The following is a 20,170-nucleotide window of genomic DNA, read 5'->3' on the forward strand; positions in this document are numbered from 1 at the left end:
AATCCGGCCAAATTCCGGCCGGATTGCTACAGTGACCATTTGGTCACTTCTGGTTCCATTTCCAGCTCTGCTCCGATTTTGACTCAACTTCAACTGAACTTTTCTTGATGATAAAAGCTGATTTAGCTCTTGACCAAAACATAAAACTTGTAGCCCTTTGAGTTAGCTTTCCAATGCATCAAGAATCACCTCATTTGGATCTGTGTAGGCTGAGAAATGACCGACATACCCTTACCTGCTCATTGCCCTGTTCCAGTTTCGACCAGTAGAAATTTGCTATTGTAATTCGGCATTTTGACCTGGAAAACCTTCAAACTGGATTTAGATGTCTTCACCAAAGTTGTAGATCTATCTCTTATCTTCAAATTGGTTCAAGAATCATCTTAATCCGATCACTGTAGCTCAAGTTATAGCCGAAATACGAAAATGTGTCAAAACTGTCAAAATACACAAAATCCAAGTAAAAAGTGATAAAAACCTCATTTAACCACTTAAAAACATTTTTCACCAATTATAGCCAAAATGAATCATTTTCTTCCAATAATATACCCAAAGTGACTAAAAATAATATAAAATATCATACAATTATTACGTAAATTAGTCACTTATCACTTTCGTTCCTGGAAGACAAATTTTGGATAATGTTATTATATCTCATAAGTACTTACATTTTCTCAAAAACAAAAGGCAAGGTCCACAAGGTTTTATGGCTCTAAAGTTAGATATGTCGAAAGCTTATGACAGAGTGGAGTGGGGATATTTGGAAGCAATCATGGAAAAAATGGGATTTTGTAGTACATGGATCAATTGGATAATGGAGTGTGTTTCGACAGTTTCTTTTTCTTTCAACATCAATGGGGAACCTAAAGGCTATGTGATACCCTCCAGAGGAATTAGACAAGGTGATCCACTATCACCTTACCTATTCCTGCTCATTTCAGAAGGTTTTTTGAACTTGCTGGCCCAAGCAGAGAGGAACAAAAGACTGACTGGGATGAAAATCAGCAGACATGGACCGTCAATAACTCACCTTTTCTTTGCAGACGATTCTTTGATCTTTTGCAAAGCGGACAAAACTCAAGCTGAAGCAGTGATGGGAATATTAAAGACGTATGGAAGAGGATCAGGCTAGATGATTAACATGGATAAGTCTTCAGTTTTCTTCAGTAAGAATGTGGAGCAATACAAACAAGGAGAGATCTGTAGCATCATAGGTAACATAAGGGTGGTAAAGCAGGGAAAGTACTTGGGGCTGCCAATGGTTGTCACAAGAATGAAAGACCAAATTTTTGGTTTCATCAGAGATAAATGTCAGAAGACGGTCTCTAACTGGTGCAATAAACAGTTAAGCCTAGCAGGGAAAGAAGTCTTGCTGAAAGCCATAACAATGGCAATGCCAACTTATGTAATGTCGGTTTTTAAGCTCCCAGTTAAGTTATGCAAAGAAATTAATGGATTGATGGCCAGATTTTGGTGGGGAGAAGAGAATGGAAAAAGGAAAATTCACTGGTGCTCTTGGAAAAGGATAACAACTGACAAGAGCATTGGTGGATTAGGCTTCAAAGATCTCCAAGGTTTCAATCAAGCTTTACTGGGAAAACAGATTTGGAGACTCCTCACATGTCCAAATTTATTGATGAGTAAAGTCATGAAGCTAGATACTATCCTAAGACATCACCATTGAGCTGTGAAGTAAAGTGTAACTCATCCTGGATATGGAAAAGTCTGATGGGGGCAAGAGAGGGAGTGAAGAAAGGAGCAAGGAAAAGAATTGGAAATGGGAAAAGCATTAGAATCTGGGAGGACGCATGGTTACAGGAAGGCAGGGATGGTAAAATTCAGTCCCCTAAACCTCCAGGATGCAACATCAGTCGAGTAAGTGAGTTGATATCTAACTTTAGATGGAACTCAGTACTCCTTTTTAGGACATTTAGCCAACATGAAGCAAGGTTAATACTCAAAATGCCTATAAGCATAACAGGCAGGGCTGATAGTTACTTTTGGAGCAATAGGAACAATGGAAATTACACAGTCAGTTCAGCATATAAAGCTCTGGCAAGAGAGAATTTGCAAGGCACAACACACGTGCGGGTAGGGGGAGAAACAAGTTGGGCAGGTGGCTGTGAAAAAGTATGGAAACAGCTATGGAAAATGAGGATTAAGCATAAGCAAAAGTTGTTTTTATGGAGGTGCTTACACCAAACATTACCAGGAAGAGAAACCATTGTTAGAAGAATTGGAAAAGGTGACCTGATATGCAAAACATGTGGGGACAACAGTGAGACAATAGAACATATTTTCTTCCATTGCAGAAAGGCAACACTGATATGGCAAATGGCTCCATTACAGTGGGATGGACTGACGGAATAGACAAGTGATTTCAGAAGGTGGTGGACCATGTTGATGGAGGTGAAGAGGCGTAAGGATGGAATGCAACATATGCATTGACTGTGGAAATGTTGTGGCAAATCTGGAAAGCAAGGAATGAAGTTGAATTTGAAGAGAAACATAAGCATCCCATGGCAGTAATTACCAAAGCTGTAAAGGAGTGGGAGGAATTCCAACAAGCCCAACGGATAGAGCAGCAGCTGAGCATCTTAGAAACAGAGACAGCAGAAGTCCAAGATGAAATGGTGGGGGAAAGTGACAACATGCGGACCATATCTATTGCAGTTGGCCAACATATTGAAGGGTAGAATATGGGAATTGGCATCACAGTACAAAACACCCAAAGCCAGATATGTGCAGCATGGGCATTGAAGGAGAGGAGCACTGGTTCTGTTATGTTGGATCATTTTTTGGCGCTACAACTAACTCTATGCAAGATAATGGCACAAGGATGGCAGTACATTAAGATTCTACTATCATGCTCTCAGGTATTACAATTGATAAAATGTCAAGCTTCAAGAAACATGTGCATAGCAGGCCACCTGGAGGACATAAGACACATAAGCTCTTTGTTTAGGAGATACTCATTTGATAGCCTACCTGTTGAAGGTAATAGCATAAGTAAGAGGTTAAGTAAGCTAGCAATGCATTTTCACTTTGATAAGGAGATTCTAGACCCTCTGTGTCTTAGTACACTTTTGTAAAGTCCAATTTGAGCCCTTGCTCATATATTGTACCTTCCTTTTATTAGCAATAAAATCTCTATCGTTTCCGGAAAAAAAAAAGACAAATGACTATATTTGAATGATATTTTATGTTATTTTTAGTCACTTTGACTATATTATTGGAAGAAAATGGATCATTCTGGCTGTAATTAGTTTAAAATGCTCTTAAGTGCTTACATGAGGTTTTTGTCATTTTTTACTTGCATTTTGTCCATAACTTATATAGGAGTTGGAAATATACTTCATTTGGATGAAAAGGAAAGTTGACAGCTTTGACACATCTTCGTATTTCGGCTATAACTAGAGCTAAAATGATCAGATTGAGATGATTTTTGAACCATTTTGAAGATAAGAGATAGATCTCCAATTTATGTGAGGACATTGAAATCCAGTTTGAAGGTTTTCTAGGTCAAAAAGCAGAATTACAGTAGCTAATTTTCTATGGTCGAAGCTGAGACAAGGCAGTAAGCAGTCAAGGGTATTTCTATAATTACTATGGATACACAAATCCAATTGAGGTGATTCTTGATGCATTGGAAAGCTCACTCAAAGGGCTACAAGTTTTATGTTTTGGTTAAAAGTTAATTCAGCATCTATCATTGAGAAAAGTTCAGTTGAATTTGATACAAAATTGGAATGCCTTGAAGACTGAACAAAAATTGCTAAGATGGCAGGGGAGCAATCCGGCCGGATTATGGCTGGATTCTGGTCAGAAATGGTTGCTCTCCACTTGCACAACTTGTTTCCTCCTCCAATAATTCACAGCTATTAATGGACGTATGACAACAACTTTGCAGCCGTAAAAGTGATGTTTGAAGCCTCATTTCTTGACTAAATCATCTATAAATAGCCATGGAGTTACAAGATTCAAGAGAGCTTGGAGAGTACAAGAAATACCACAAAAATGTAGTTCTTACATTTTCTTAGTGTTAGGTTAGTATAGGATAGGATAGTTTAACTAGTAGTTCATCTTTCTTGTTTATTAGCTAGGCAAAGATGAAGATGGAGATGAAGAAGGCAAGGAAAGAGCTCATGTGACAAGGGTTACTTTATCTTTCCAACTCTTTATCTTTTATATTGGATTATGAGTTTAGTTAATATACAAGTTTTGGATTTTATGTTTATTATGTGTCTTTAAAAGTTTATGTCTTGGGTTTGGTTGAACTTTCTATGATTGTTAGTGTTTGTTATTTGGCTATTTGATGCTATTATTTTGAACAATTTATTTAGCACTTTAGTTCTTTAAATCATGATTAACTTGGTACTATTAATTGTAATTATCTAAAGGTGTTGTATCTTCAATGAAAATTGGAATTTAACACTAGTTCAAGAAGTGTTAAACCTAGAAAGTACACTCACGAGAGTAGAGGTGCACCTTTGTGGTTTTGGTGATTCATTTCATGTAATTTCATAGAGGTAATTAACTTGTAACTAATTTCATAACCACGAGAGTAGGTATGGATTAGTTATAAGTATAGTTAATTCACTACGAGAGTAGGTTTCACATGCATAAGGAAATTACGCAATAGTTAGCCAAAATAGTAGTAATCAATGATCCAAAAATAGCATTTGCATGAGTAGTTAGGAATACCATAACCTAAGGAATTTTCATTTGTTATTATCTTGCATAAGTTTAGCACAGTTTTATTTCTGTTAATTCATTGATCGTCTAAATAATAGAGAAGTTTTAGTAGTACCGGTAATTGTCCAATCTTTCTCGTGGGATCGACCTGATATTTGCCCTAAACTACTAATTTGACCTGTATACTTGCAGTCAAAACGGGTATATTTCAAAATTAAACTTGTACTTGTATCAAAAGCCCGTCAAGTTTTTGGCGCTATTGCCGGGGAAGATTAGTGGCAATATCGGCGTGAAGAGCAACTTTATTAGTTTAGACATTTTAGTAGTTTTTTCTTGTGTATTAATTGAGTCTAATTTGTTTTGTTAGTCTTGAATTTTATTTTATTTTTGTGTTTATTGTGTGTATGCATTTTTTCACCTATTCTTCTTACTAATCTTGCTCTTAAGCTGTTTAAAAGCAATTTTAGGTAATAAGGAGGGTAGGTCAATTTGGAGTACAATGCATGAGAAGTGGAAGATCGGCAATGGATGGTTACTACGTACAAAGCTCCTTGAATAGAGATAACCAAGAAATTATCGAAGGTATGCCATTTGAAGATGGTTTAAGGTGCTTAAAGGCTAAATTTGATGTTATAATGTTACAAGTTCAATGGGACACCATTAAGCATGAGATTGAGCAAAAGAGAAATGTTAATACTTTTAATTCTAATCATATGATTTGTGACTTGTGTGGAGATTATCATGCTACTTATACATGTAAACAAGCACAAAATAGGATTATTATGATAAATTTTGACATTGTAATCCTTATCTTGATCAATATGATTCTAATTGGGGCAATTCTTGTGATTATGGTCGGGATAATCAATGTACTAATAGTGCTTCTCCTTGTTTATATGATTACCAATCCGAATGTGTCCACTATGAATCAAAACCATCTTGGGAATTGGCAATAGAAAGGTTAGCAAATGCACCTCTACCTTGGAAATTAGAAAGTGAACCATTAGCTAATGATTCTAATGCATCTTGGGAGCTAGCTGTAGAAAATTCTTCTAATCTATTTGATTTAGCCATAGAAAAGCTAGCTAATGCGACTTCCGATCGTTTTGATAGGGTTGAGGAAAGACTAGATGAATTAACCTCTCACTTTTGTAGAATACAAGAACAATTACATGTATTGTGTGAAGTTATTTCTTCTAATAATATGCAAAATGACCCTATTATGAATGGTAGGAATGTTGTATGTGATAACGGATTATATTTTGATCAAAGTGATGCATCTAATGTGTGTTTTAATGAAGAAATATCCATTTCATATGATAATGAGTTTGGAATGAAGTTTGAAACTCAAGAGGTAATTATAAATGATTCATAAATAATCCCTCTTGAGGATTGTGTTAAGAATGTAGGTTCCAAAGTCATTATAGCCCAAGAAGGTTATTCGGACGTTCATTTGGTGAGTACTCAAGTGACACGCGTACAAGGTAATATCTACGACTCACTTGAGATAGGTAAGCTACTTCTACTTCTCATATCATTAGAACACGTGGCTCTAATTGTTAAGCCACCTTTTAATGATCCATCACGACCTAAAATGGTGGATTATTCGTTAACTAAACCTCCTTGATAATGAGGTTATATAGTCAAGTTAATAACTATAAAGAAATGCTTGTTAGAAGGCAACCCAACGATTTCTTGTTTTGAGTAGCTTTTAGTTGTTTGATTAGTATTTTTTGTGTGTTTTGTAGGTGGCAACAGCAAGGATTCATGCAAATGATCTCAAATGCTAACGTGTCTTTATTGAAGCAAAAAAGGGAGTTTTCATGTTGATTTGATGCATTTAAAGTGCTTTATGCTATAGTTATATTGATGCATGATTTCATGTTTCTAAGTGCATTTGGTTGAGAAAAGTACATTTTTATGGTTTAAAGTGAATTTTTCTTAAAGAACATGAAAACAGTTGAAAACCAAGTGAGCGCGGAAACTTGATCAAGTAGAAAATTGGAGGAAAACTGCAGAAATAAAAAATTTCTGCAGCAAATCCAGCCAAATATTGGGCAGATTCAAGGTCGGATATAAAGGGGAGGACGAAAATTTTTTTTTTGCTCTTTGGCCAGAATCTGGCCGACAATCCGGCCAAAATCCGGATTCTGGACAGTCACCCGCACGAGAGAGGAATCCGCTCACGAATTCCTCATTTCTTCATTACTTTCTTCTTCAACCTACACACATTCACACCTAAAACACACAGTACTCACCAAAATTCCTTTTTTCACCATCCAATCTTCAAACTAATTTCACCAAAACACTTCCCTTTACCTCTAAAGATGATTTCATAGCTTAAAATTCTTCAAAAACAAGTTTTAATTCGGATTTGAGTTTGGCAAGAACAAGGGTTTCAAAATTTTGAACTCTCCATTTGAGGCCAAATTAGAGTGAGATTTTTGGGGGTTTCTTCACCATTTGCATCCATAATCATCAATTAACAAGTTTGAGGTAACAAATCCTCACCAAATGTTGTCATTTGAATTTTGCCATTTTTCACTCTTTTCTAATTTTTTGGGTAATTTCGAATTTCTTCATTTTGTGAAGTTTGGTGCTTTCCATTGTGCTTATTGAGGTAATTGATGATTATTGGTGATGTTTAACTCATGGGTTTGCGATTATTTGGTGAATTTAGCAATTTTTAATTAATTTTGAGGATTAAGGAGACTAAATAATTATTAGCTAATTTCTTGAGCTAATTGGATAGGAGAAAATTATGTGAGATAGATGGATTGTTCTAGAGTATTTACATGCTAAGTTAGGCTTAATGTGCTTATCACTTGATTTTTGGCATGTTTATTCTAGAATTTTTGGTGAAATGTGAATTAATGATCTTTTAAAGTCTAAAACTCATGGTTAAGATGCTATTTAGCATTTAATTATGCTTATTTAGGTCATTACGATGGGAGTGAGTTGTGTGTTTGGTTAATTGATACCTCTAATTATTTGGACATTGTAGGCTTAAATGTTTCATTTTGGGAAATTATAAGAGTACTTGTTGCTGATAATCGATATTGATACTTACTTATGGTGTTGATTGCTACTTATTATATAAGTAAGTTAATGAGTTTGTCTCTTTAAAGATAAAGGTAAATGCGATCAAGTGTTCGTTATCCTTTATTTAATAATGTACCTATTAATTGAAGTTAATGTTTAATAATTTTATTTAGGTACAATGGTTAGCACTAAGAAAGCCGGGGTGAAATCTCCACCCCCACGAGAAAAGGAGAAGCCTTTACATTTACTTCTAGACCACTGCGGATGAAAATAAAAGCAAGTAGATGACTTGTGCTTGAAGACGAGCCATCATCTGAAGAGGAGACTCAACAACAAGTAGAGCAAGAAGAGGAACAAGAGTAGCAAGTCTCATATGATAGGCCGCGCTTCACATCCACCAAAAACGAAGCTTGGTATAATTCTAGGAGGGGAGCTAAGGTGTTAGTGGAGAAGGATGTCACTTCGGATGTTGATGAGATCGACCATCTCAAGGCCTACTTCACCAAATTGGGATGGGAGAATTTCTTCAGCATTTTGAACATTTATTATGAGGAGCTTGTTCGAGAATTTTATGCCAATGTGGAGGGCAAGCAGACTTTTCCCTTCGACACGGAAGTGGTTACAAGTACAGTGCGAGGAACCAGAGTTCGAATCCATAGAGCTCATTTGGAAAGCTATCTTCAAGTTTCTGACGTTGGGTATAAGATTGATTTGAAGAAAGCATTTAAACCGCGCAATTTGGACTCTTGGAACATGCTAGAGGCACTGGTACGCTTGGGAGTTGAGTACAAGTCTACTCGTAAGACTGGGCGATATTCCATGTTGACTTCATCATTTCCGGAGTCGCATTGTCTTCTCATCTACTTGTTTTGCCTCCAATATAATTCCGAGAGCAAGTGGTACCAATGAGGCGTGCACAAATGACATATATTTCTTGGATAAAATGGAGCATGGTCTACACAACATCCAAGGCATTCTATTGGGAAGCATTACCACCAACCACATGTGGGTTGTGGTTTGAAGTAATGATGTTAAACATGCATTCCCTTACGCTCGCTTTTTGACCTTGGTGTTTCAAAGGGCTGGAGTTGATTTCTCTGATGCTATCCCTACATGCCTCAATAAGAAGGACAACTTCACATTGGGTTTTTGCAAGTTTCTTTTGAAGATCAAGGGTGTGGGTGGTCCTTCAACTCAAGGAGATGCTCAAGGTGACATTTGACAAGAGGAAGAAGCCAAAATTGCACGTATTAAAAAAGCTCAAGGAGTCGAGACAACAGCCCACCGGTCTCAACTGATCCGTCCTCCTCATGTCGTCCATCCTCACCTCAAGACACTCAGTCTTTTCTCAATAAGATAATGGATAAGCTACTTTGCGTCGAGGCTGAGGTGAAGAAGAGTAGACAAGAGAACAAACGGAATTCTGAGCGTTTTCATCTCATTGAGGCCAAACTTGGCATTGAAGCTTCTCCGACTCTACCCTCTTTACCTGACCAAGCGGCTACTTGAGGGAGTGCTCGTCACCACTTGACATTGCTGCTATTTTTCTTTTGTTTTTCCTAGTGCTTTTGGTGTTTATCTTTTAGTGGTTTTTCTTTTTTCTTTTGTATGAACTCATCCAAGTAATCTTCATTTATGTTGTGGTTTTAGTGCTTTCTAACTTCTTAAGGTTGGAAATTCATTATTTGAGCATGGACTTGGATAACACAAGTTCATACGGGCAGTATTTTCTTTTACTCTTTATTTATTTTCCTTTTCTCATATTGAGAACAATGTCAAGTTTAAGTGTGGGGGAGGGGAATAATTGGCTTGCTATTTTATGTCATATGATGATATTTTGAGGACTTAAATACATTAGAAATGTTGGAATTGTGCTTGGAAATATTGCCATGTGGATAATTTTCTTGAAATTGGGTTTGTTGGCAGGGAGTTTCGTCCAGTTACAAGGGAAAACTCTGTCAAAATTTTTCTAAAATCTTTTTCAATATTTCACTATGGCCCAAAAATTCTTCAAAATTTTGCACTTTTATTTAAAAGGGCCAAATTGTTCCAACTTTAAGTGTCTAACTCTTCCACTTGTTGACACTTTATATGTATTTTGGAAGATTTAATCCTCATTTGACTTGAAAATGGTTATTATGCAATTAGGATTTTTGCATCTTGGAAAGTATATCTGGTAAAGTGAGGAAAATTATACCTATAATTTTGCATGTGTAATGAGATTTCTCTTCTTTATTTAATTTTGCCAGTAAGTGATTGATATAGTCAATTAAGGCTATACTCTTCCTTTGATTATTTTTGTGTATTTGTTAAGAGGGAACATCTATTTATTGTCTTTTATGAAGAATAAGTGTTTTTGGTCTACTCCACTGATTCTTGTACCAAATACCGGGGATTGGCATCTATAAATTTCGACATTCGTGTAAAAAGGTGCTTGAATTAAGAGTATGCATAGCAACCTAAATACGTGAAAATGTTGAGTAATCGGGAATCTTTACCTAAAAGTATCGATTTTTACGTCAAAAGGCATTTTCACTATTTGATTAAAAATCAAGTATGAATAAATCCCTCTTAGTTGAAAATTTTGAGAAAAGAGATGATTTTGAGAGGAGGAAAGCTATAAATTGACTATGTGATTTGCTTATTTATGAAATTAGGTTAGGGTGAGAGATTAATTTTAACTCGTTAAAATTTGGGTATAATTATCTTTCCTTTACATGATATTATGAGTATTTAGTGTAAATTGAATAATTGTATAATAAGTGTTTGCCAAGTCATGAGGAATTAAATTTGAAAAAAGTGCATATATTATTTCATTTCTTGAATCATTGTAGTTGATTATGTGTGAATTGGTTGAGGAAAAGCACTGAGTCAAGTATGGGGGAATTGACAAGTGACTAATTTACACTATATTTGAATGATATTTTATATTATTTTTAGTCACTTTGGCTATATCATTGGAAGAAAATGGATCATTCTGGCTCTAATTAGTTTAAAATACTCTTAAGTGTTTAAATGAGATTTTTGTCATTTTTTACTTGCATTTTGTCCATAATTTGTATAGGAGTTGGAAATATACTTCATTTGGATGAAAAGGAAAATAGACAGCTTTGACACATCTTTGTATTTCAGCTATAACTTGAGCTACAATAATCAGATTGAGATGATTCTTGAACCATTTTGAAGATAAGAGATAGATCTACAATTCATGAATACATTGAAATCCAGTTTGAAGGTTTTCTAGGCCAAAAAATCGAATTACAGTAGCTAATTTTCTATGTGTTATTCTTGGTTTTGATGATCACAAAGTACTTTGAAATGTTTATCTAACTCTCTTCAAATATAAGTATTTTTTGCCTATCAAAAAATCAGGTACGAATATGTCAAGAAATGAAAATCAACTAAAAGAAGAAGCAAAAACAGGACACTCATGTCGGACGTCCGAAAGGAATCTATCGGACGTCCGAAAGGATAAAGAACATCAAGAAGGAAGCTCTGTCAGACGCTCATAAGGAAGCGTCGGACGTCCGGAAGGATCGGACGCACCCCTCGGACGCACATCAACCGCATCGGACGTCCGAAAAATTCCAAGAAAACTTGCCAACTCTCTGTCGACGATCGGACGCTGATGCTGTCGGACGATAAAAACGCATCGGACGTCCGAACTACAACTTGGCTGTTTTCGGACGATAGGTTCGGACGATGATTTGGTCGTCGGACGTCCGACAGCCCCAACGGCTAGCTGACTCTTCATCTGCCTTCTATCCGTTGGAAGCATTAATGAAGCCCATTTTTTGTCCTCTTCAAATACAAACTGTTTTGAACCAAGAAGTGACTTTAACACACTTTATTTATAAGATCTCAAGAGATATTTTAGCTAGAAAATAGTCTCCAAAACTAGATTTGTTCTCCAAGTGGTGTGAATTTCTTGTGAGCATTTCTCTTGTGGTTGAAAGCTTCATTAGTGTAGCTTTGTTTAGGGTTATCTGAGTGATTGTAAAACTTCTTAGCTTGACTAAGTGGGGTTTAGGGCAAGGAGGAAGTGCTCCCTCCATTGTACATCTAGTTGATCATCTTTCATCAAAGAAAAGTTGCTCAACCTAGTGATTGGTCTTCAAGTTTGAGGAAAGTTTGGTAGACAATCGGTTTGATATTCTATCTTATTCTTTTTGTTTAATAAAATTATCATTGCTTATCTATACTTGTTTTTCTAATGAACATTGCTCTCTTCTTCTAATCTACTTGGTTGATCATTACTAGAAAAGAAGGTAAATTTTTATTAAAGGAAAAGTGCATAAATTTGATTAAAATTTTAATCAACCTAATTCACCCCCCTCTGAGGTTGTCTTTGGGCCTTACAATTGGTATCAGAGCTTGATCTCCTAGAGATTAAGCTCAAGCGGCTTGGAGTAAAGATGACAACCAGTCATGCTATGTTTGTTGTGGGGCAATCTATTATTGGGCCTCCCATGTTTAGTGGCTCCAATTATGTTAGCTGGAAAGAAAGGATGATTATCTTTTTGCAATCTATTGATATTGAGCTATGGTTTATTGTGAGTGAAGGACCGCATGAAACTAACTTTCTTGATGTAGATACAGGTTTGCATCGGCCAAAAACGAGAACTGAAATGAATGCTCACGATAGGACTAATCTCACATTGAATGCCAAAATCATGAATGGTCTTTATAGTGCCTTAGATTCAAATGAATCAATTAAAGTAAAAGGCTGTAAATCGGCCAAAGAAATGTGGGATAAGTTAAGAGAAATCCATGAGAGTGGTGACAACGTGAGAGAACAGAAAAGGCTATCTTGGTCACAAAGTATGAATCATTTAAAATTGAACCTCTTGAGGATATTGACAAAATGTATTGCAGGTTCAATGACTTGATAAAGGATCTCGAGGTGTTGGGCAAAGAGTACACTTTGGGAGAGAAGAACAGGAAAATTCTCAATGCATTGGGCAAAGAATGGGAAAATAAAGTGACTGCAATAGAGGAGGCTAAGGATTTAAATTCTGTGCCTATTGAATCTCTCATTAACTCATTAACCTCTTATGAGTTGAAATTGAAATCTAAAGTGCAGAAGGAAGAGGATATTAGAGCAAAGAGAAACATTGCTCTAAAGACTACTCAAGGTGAAGATGATCCAACTCACTTGGATGATGAAGACTCGGATGGTGATGATAATGATCTTGCTCTCATCACAAGAGGTTTCAAGAGAATCTTGAATAAAAGAAAGTTTAGAAGGGGATGACCTAGCAATCAATTTCAAAATTATTTATCAAATGCAAGGAACAAAGGAAAACAAGAATTCAACAAGAAACAAGTGGACAAATGCTATGAATGTGGACAGCCTGGACACTATGCAAACGAATGCCCCATGAAGAAAATGAAAGATGGGAAAGCTGATCGAAAGCCAAGATTCAACAACTTCCAGATTACTTGGAATGAATGCAACTCCGAAGGGGAAGTTGAAGAAGAGGAAGAATCAGCTCAAATGGCCTTCATGGCTATTGGAGATAATGAGGTAACTTCCATACACTATCAATCTGAAAGTGATGATGAAGAAGATGATGATCTTGAATCCTTTGTTGAAAAACTGCGTAATGCCTTGAAGGAATCGTATGATAAAAACAAGCAGTTAAAACAGAAAATTACTTTTCTCATTCATGAAAATGCAAGTCTTTTTCAACAAAATAAATAACTAAAGACTGACAATGAATGTCTTGTAAGAGCCGGAGTTGATGTTCAAAATAAGCTTGATAGAAAGACAAGTATTTGTGAAATGCTGAAGGAAAGACATGGTGATTTGAAGAAAAGAATGGACAACTTGGATGAGACTCTGAAAGCAATAAAGCAAGATTTTCTCAAAAAGAACATGTCATCTACCTTTCTTACTGCTCATCAAAGATCATTAGCACACAACAAAAATGCACATGGTTTCACAACATATAGAAAAAATGGATTGAGATATGTCAAACCATTACATGTTAAGGACTCTTCCATTATGTGTGATTTTTGTTGTTAAAAAGGACATTTGAAAGGAGATTGCTATGTGAAAAGAAATCTGAACAAAGGGATGAGATGCATGTGGTTAGTTAGACACAATACTAACTATTGTGGACCCAAAAATTAAAAAGGGTACCAAACACTTTCTCTTTTCAGGAAAAAGGCTCAAACAAGTCCAAATGATTTATTGATAGTGGCTGCTCAAGACATATGACCGGTGATCCCTCTTTGTTCATAAAGTTAAAATCAAAATCAAGTGGAAAGGTGACGTTTGGTGATGATGTGAAAGCTAAGACAATTGGAATAGGTGATGTTGGTAAGGATGGTGAAACTTTTATTCATAATGTGCTCTTAGTTGATAACTTAGGTTATAACTTGCTTAGCGTTAGTCAATTGTGTGATAAAGACTTGAATGTGTTGTTTAAAAAGCATGAATGCATTGTGCTTGATTCCAAATATAATGTTGTGTTCAAAGGTAAGAGATTTAATGACATATATATTGTGGTTCTTGATAAAATTGATTCATCTAGTTTCAAATGTCTTAAAGTTTCAAATGAAGATCATTGGTTGTGGCATAGGAGACTTTGTCATTTTAACATGGATTTACTAAAGGAAATTTCGAAAAAGGAGTTGGTTAGAGGCTTGCCAAAAATCAGGTTTGAAAAGGATAAAATTTGTGATGCATGTCAATTTGGAAAGCAAACAAAAGTGTCTTTTAAACCAAAGAAGTGTGTATCAACCTCTAAACCTTTAGAACTCTTGCATCTTGACTTATTTGGTCCTACTCAAATCACTAGCTTGAGAGGTAAGAAATACTGTTTTGTGATTATGGATGATTATTTTAGATATACTTGGGTGATATTTCTTGCTCATAAGGATGATGCCTTCAAGAATTTCATTTCATTGTTTGCTAAAGTGCAAAATCTGCTTGGTTTAAAAATTGTTAGGATTAGAAGTGATAATGGAACGGAATTCAAGTACTGTGATTTTCCAGAATTTTGTGATCATAATGGCATAACACATGAGTTTTCAATTGCAAGAACTCCACAACAAAATGGTGTTGTAGAAAGGAAAAATAGGACACTACAAGAGGCTGCTAGAACTATGTTAAATGAATGTAATTTGCCAAAATACCTTTGGGCTGAAGCGGTAAACACTGCATGTTATGTGATGAATAGAATCCTTTTGAGACCCATTTTGAATAAAACATCTTATGAACTGATTTTTGATAAGAAACCTACGGTTGTATATTTCAAAGTCTTTGGTTGTAAATGTTTTATTTTAAATTTAAAGGAACATCTTGGTAAGTTTGAGAAAAAAAATCTGATGAAAGAATATTTTTGGGATATTGTGAGAACAAAAGAGGATATAGAGTCTTTAATAGAAGGACTCTTGTGATAGAAGAAACCATACACATAACATTTGATGAAACTAATGATGATAATTTCAAAAGTTCGTGTGAGGATGATGATGTAGGTGTTCGTGAAGGAATGGAAAAGCTAAAAATTGGAGATGGAGGAAACTCTGAATCGGAAGCAAAGGAAATGGAGAATGAAGCTCATGAAGATCAAGAAAGGGAAGATGAGGACAAAAATGATGATCCATTCAAAGATCTTCCCAAGGCTTGGAAATTTAGCCAAAATCATCCAAAAGAACTTATAATTGGTGATCCATCCGAGAAGGTAAAGACTCGTTCCTCATCTAGAAAATTGATAGATAATTTTGCTTTAGTTTCTCTTTTTGAACCCAAAAATATCAATGATACTTTAAAGGATGAAAACTGGATTTTGGCAATGCAAGAGGAACTTAATCAATTTGAGAGAAATAAGGTTTGGACACTTGTTGATAGACCTCAAAATCAACCTATCATTGGCACGAAATGGATATTTAGAAATAAGTTGGATGATAAAGGTGTTGTTGTAAGAAATAAATCCAGATTAGTTGCTAAAGGATATGCACAAAATCTATTAGAATGCTTCTTGCTTTTGCTTGCTTCAAAGGTTTCAAATTATTTCAAATGGATGTTAAAAATGCCTTTTTAAATGGTTTTATTGATCAAGAAATATATGTGGATCAACCCCCCGATTTTGAAAATACAAAATTTCCAAGTCATGTGTTTAAACTACCTAAAGCATTATATGGTTTAAAACAGGCTCCAAGAGCTTGGTATGAAAGATTAAGTGGTTTCTTGATTGAAAATGGTTTCAAAAGAGGTATTGTGGACATCACACTTTTTACTAAGCAAGTGTTAAATGATCTTCTTATTGTGCAAATATATGTAGATGATATTATTTTTGGTGCTATTAATGAGTATCTATGCAAGGATTTTTCCACCATTATGCAAAGTGAATTTGAAATGAGTATGATGGGAGAATTAAATTTCTTCATTGGACTTCAAATACATCAAGCCATAGAGGGCATTTTCATAAATCAAGCAAAATACACTAAGGAATTGCTGAAAAGATTTGGCATGGAGGACTCAAAGCAAGTTGGAACTCCAATGTGCACTTCAACAAAACTTGACAAAGATGAAGAAGGTAAACATGTGGATGAAAAGCACTATAAAGGTATGATTGGAAGCTTACTTTATTTAACCGCAAGTAGACCCGATATTATGTTTGCTGTTTGCTTGTGTGTTAGATTTCAATCTTGTCCAAAAGAATCACATTTGAATGCTGTTAAAAAGATTTTTAGGTATTTGAAAGGTACATTAGACTATGATCTTTGGTATGCTAGATCTAGTATTCGAATGCTGATTTTGGAGGTTATCGTGTGGATAGAAAGAGTACTAGTGGAACTTGTCACTTTCTTGGTAATTGCTTAGTCTATTGGTTTAGCAAGAAACAAAATGCAATCTCTTTGTCTACAACCGAAGCGGAATATATTGCTGCTAGTGCATGTTGTGCTCAACTTTTATGGATGAAACATACCTTGAATGATTTTGGATTGTTATATTCTGTGATAATACTAGTGCTATAAATTTGACCAAAAATCCTATTCAGCATTCTAGGACAAAACATATAGATATAAAGCACCACTTTATTCGTGATCTTGTTCAAAAAGATAAAATTTGTGTAAATTATGTTTGTTCTAAAGATCAATTTGCTGATATTTTTACAAAAACTTTGCCATTAGATCAGTTCATTCATCTAAGATCAAAATTAGGGATAATCGAAAAATCATCTTAAAATTTTCAAAGTCTTCGGACGTCCGAAAGAAGATGAACGGACGTCCGATAATGTTCTTCAGCTATTTTTCCAGAAAACACCTGTTCGGACGAAACTGTCGGACGCACGACTTCGTTCGGCCGTCCAACAGTGAAACGGTTCACTTTTTAAAGTAACATTCTTCTACATTTGCTTCAAACCCTTCTTCTTCTATTTCCTCTCGGACGAAAACTCTCTCGTTTCTCACTCTCAAATTCGTACCATTCTGAAGCTCTCATTCCCAAATTGACTCAACCAAAACTTTTCCTGATCGATTGCAATTCGTTCTTCCTGATCATTTCACCGAATCGCATAACATTTCGCAAGTTCCCAAATTTCCCTCAAAACCCTATTTTCTCATAACCGCTCTGTCCAATCTTCTTCAAGGCCTTTTTGTCCCAAAATTTCTGTGTGATTCACTTCCATACTACTGCGTGCATCATTTGCATCCTTCATTCCACACATTTCGCATAATGGTGAATCTAAGAGGAGGGAAGGTCACTGCCGGACGCAAGCATCCACTCAGGGATGAGGATGATGATGTTCCTACGGTCAAACGATCATCCAAACGCTTCAAGAGGGGAGCTGTAAAGGGTCAAATGTCACAGCCTACACCACAACCCACCCCTCAGCCTGAATCTGGACAGGGAACCTCATTTCAACCGCCTCCAAAATCAACCACAGTCCCTACATTCTTTGATGATACTGCAAAAGAAAAACACTCCTACATATCCCAGAAAAGTATTATCCCTCAACGCACTGTAAATTCTTCTGAATTTCTCAAAAATAGGTTTAGAATCCATTCTGAATCTGTTTGCTTTCCAGAAATGGTCACATCTTATTTCTATGCCCAATATTTATTACCCTGAAATGCTGTATCAATTCTTTGCTAATTTTAGGAAAGGCACTGATCACATTGAAATTATGTCCAGGGTAAATGGGGTAGACTTAGTATTTGATCCTGAAACTGTGAATGCCATCTTAAATACTACTATTGAACGTGGATGCAAGAGTAAAATTGTAAATTTCTTTTCCTATGAAGAGCACCCTACTGCTGATAATCATTTTGATAGGGCTAAGATGTTGACTTATTTTAAAAGAAGTTTTTCTTCCCCTGCTGATGCTAAACTGGATGATCTTGCCCCTGTGAATCTAATTGCCTTTTCAATCATTTCAAACATGCTTGTGCCTACTGATGGCCATAGAACAGATGCAAATAAAATGGAGTTGTATCTCTTTTACTGTTTTCGAGAAAAGATTCGTATTGATTTTGGTTTTGTCATGTGCAAGTTTTTACTTCGCTATGCCACTGATTCTCGCAGAAAATTATCTTATGGAAAATTTCTTCAAAAGATTTTTGAGTTTTACAAAGTACCAATTCTAAGTGTTTGTCCCAAAGAAGCATATTCTTATGCCTTTACCAAAGGATATTTTGAAAGGAAAAATCTTGTCTTTAAGGATAATCTATGGGTTTATAAAGGGGCTTCATCTAGTGAACCTAAGTCTAAGGCTGCACATGATCCACTACACAATCTTTCATCTGTTGCACTCACTCCCATTCATCCCAGGAAATCTGTCACTAAGGCATCTTCCTCCTCCAATGATGAAGTGATTGAGCTCCTTCGTGAACTCAAACAGCATGTTCTTCTTCTGGAACATGGTCTAATGCTCACCATGTCCTCTGAGCAACAAACAGCTTACCTAGATAAAAAGAATCTTCTTTTTCCCCCACCTGTGGTTGAGGAAATTTCTCATGGCAAAGAGTCACGCCCCACTGATCCAAGTTCATCAATTCCAGACCCGAGCTCATCAACTCCAGTGACTCCTCATGGCCCTTCCACATCAGATAAAAGCAAGACACCAGTTGAAGAAGTTGCTGAAAATGATGAAGAAACTGAAGAGGATGACCTCTCCCAATATCAGCTCTCTCGAAGGACACCTGGATCCACCTAGTTCACCATTTAGGATCACATAGGATCATTTGCATTTTGTTTGTCTATTTCATGTGTTTCTAGTGTTTGTGGTGTTCAACAATGGATATGTAGATGTAATGCTTATGTTTATGTTGTGTTCGTTTAGTACTTTTTGATGGATGATTATGGCTGTAATGGTTATGGATATGTGGATGGATGTTTAAGTATTTTGAATGATGAATGTGTGGATGTGATAAATAGTTTTGTTATTGGTTCTCCGTGATATATGTGATTGATTGGCCTTTTGTGATGACAAAAAGGGGGAGAGGACTGGATTGGATTGATTGATGATTTAATTGAAATTGAATTGGCTGATGGATTGAATTGGTAAAATGTTGGATGTTGGCTGCTTAATTGTTATGTTTGTGGATAATTGATTAATTCGGTTGGGTAGCCAAGTGAGGGGGAGTTTTTCAAATTTTTGCTCTATGATCCAATAAGTAAGGGGGAGTTTTTTTTTTTTGTCAATTGAGAAAGGGGGTGCTTATATTGCAATCATCAAATTTCATTTCAAACCATTGTTTTGTTATCATCAAAAAGGGAGAATGTTATTCTTGATTTTGATGATCACAAAGTACTTTGAAATATTTATCTAACTCTCTTCAAATATAAGTGTTTTTTGCCTATCAAAGAATCAGGTACGAATATGTCAAGAAATGAAAATCAACCAAAAGAAGAAACAAAAACAGGATACTCATGTCGGACGTCCGAAAGGATAAAGAACATCAAGAAGGAAGCTCTGTCAGACGCTCATAAGGAAGCGTCGGACATCCGGAAGGATCGGACACACGCCTCGGAAGCACGTCAACCGCATCGGACGTCCGAAAAATTCCAAGAAGACTTGCCAACTCTCTGTCGACGATCGGACGCTGATGCTGTCGGACGATAAAAACGCATCGGACGTCCGAACTACAACTTGGCTGTTTTCGGACGATGATTTGGTCGTCGGACGTCCGACAGCCCCGACGGTTAGCTGACTCTTCTTCTGCCTTCTATCCGTTGGAAGTATTAATGAAACCCATTTTTGGTCCTCTTCAAATACAAACTGTTCTGAACCAAGAAGTGACTTTAACACACTTTGTTTACAAGATCTCAAGAGATATTTTAGTTAGAAAATAGTCTCCAAAGCTAGATTTGTTCTCCAAGTGGTGTGAATTTCTTGTGAGCATTTCTCTTGTGGTTGAAAGCTTCATTAGTGTAGCTTTGTTGAGGGTTATCTGAGTGATTGTAAAACTTCTTAACTTG

At 36.0% G+C, this 20,170-nt stretch overlaps 1 protein-coding gene across 1 annotated transcript; it reads left to right on the top strand.

Annotated features, from left to right (window-relative positions):
* Nucleotides 1-724: 724 nt before the first annotated feature.
* Nucleotides 725-1,132, top strand: LOC113693335 (uncharacterized mitochondrial protein AtMg01250-like). Its single transcript, XM_027211891.1, has one exon. The coding sequence runs from the start codon at nucleotides 725-727 to the stop codon at nucleotides 1,130-1,132; it is 408 nt and encodes a 135-aa protein (XP_027067692.1).
* Nucleotides 1,133-20,170: the final 19,038 nt, after the last annotated feature.

Source organism: Coffea arabica, chromosome 6c (assembly GCF_036785885.1).
Source record: "Coffea arabica cultivar ET-39 chromosome 6c, Coffea Arabica ET-39 HiFi, whole genome shotgun sequence".
Taxonomy (NCBI): domain Eukaryota; kingdom Viridiplantae; phylum Streptophyta; class Magnoliopsida; order Gentianales; family Rubiaceae; genus Coffea; species Coffea arabica.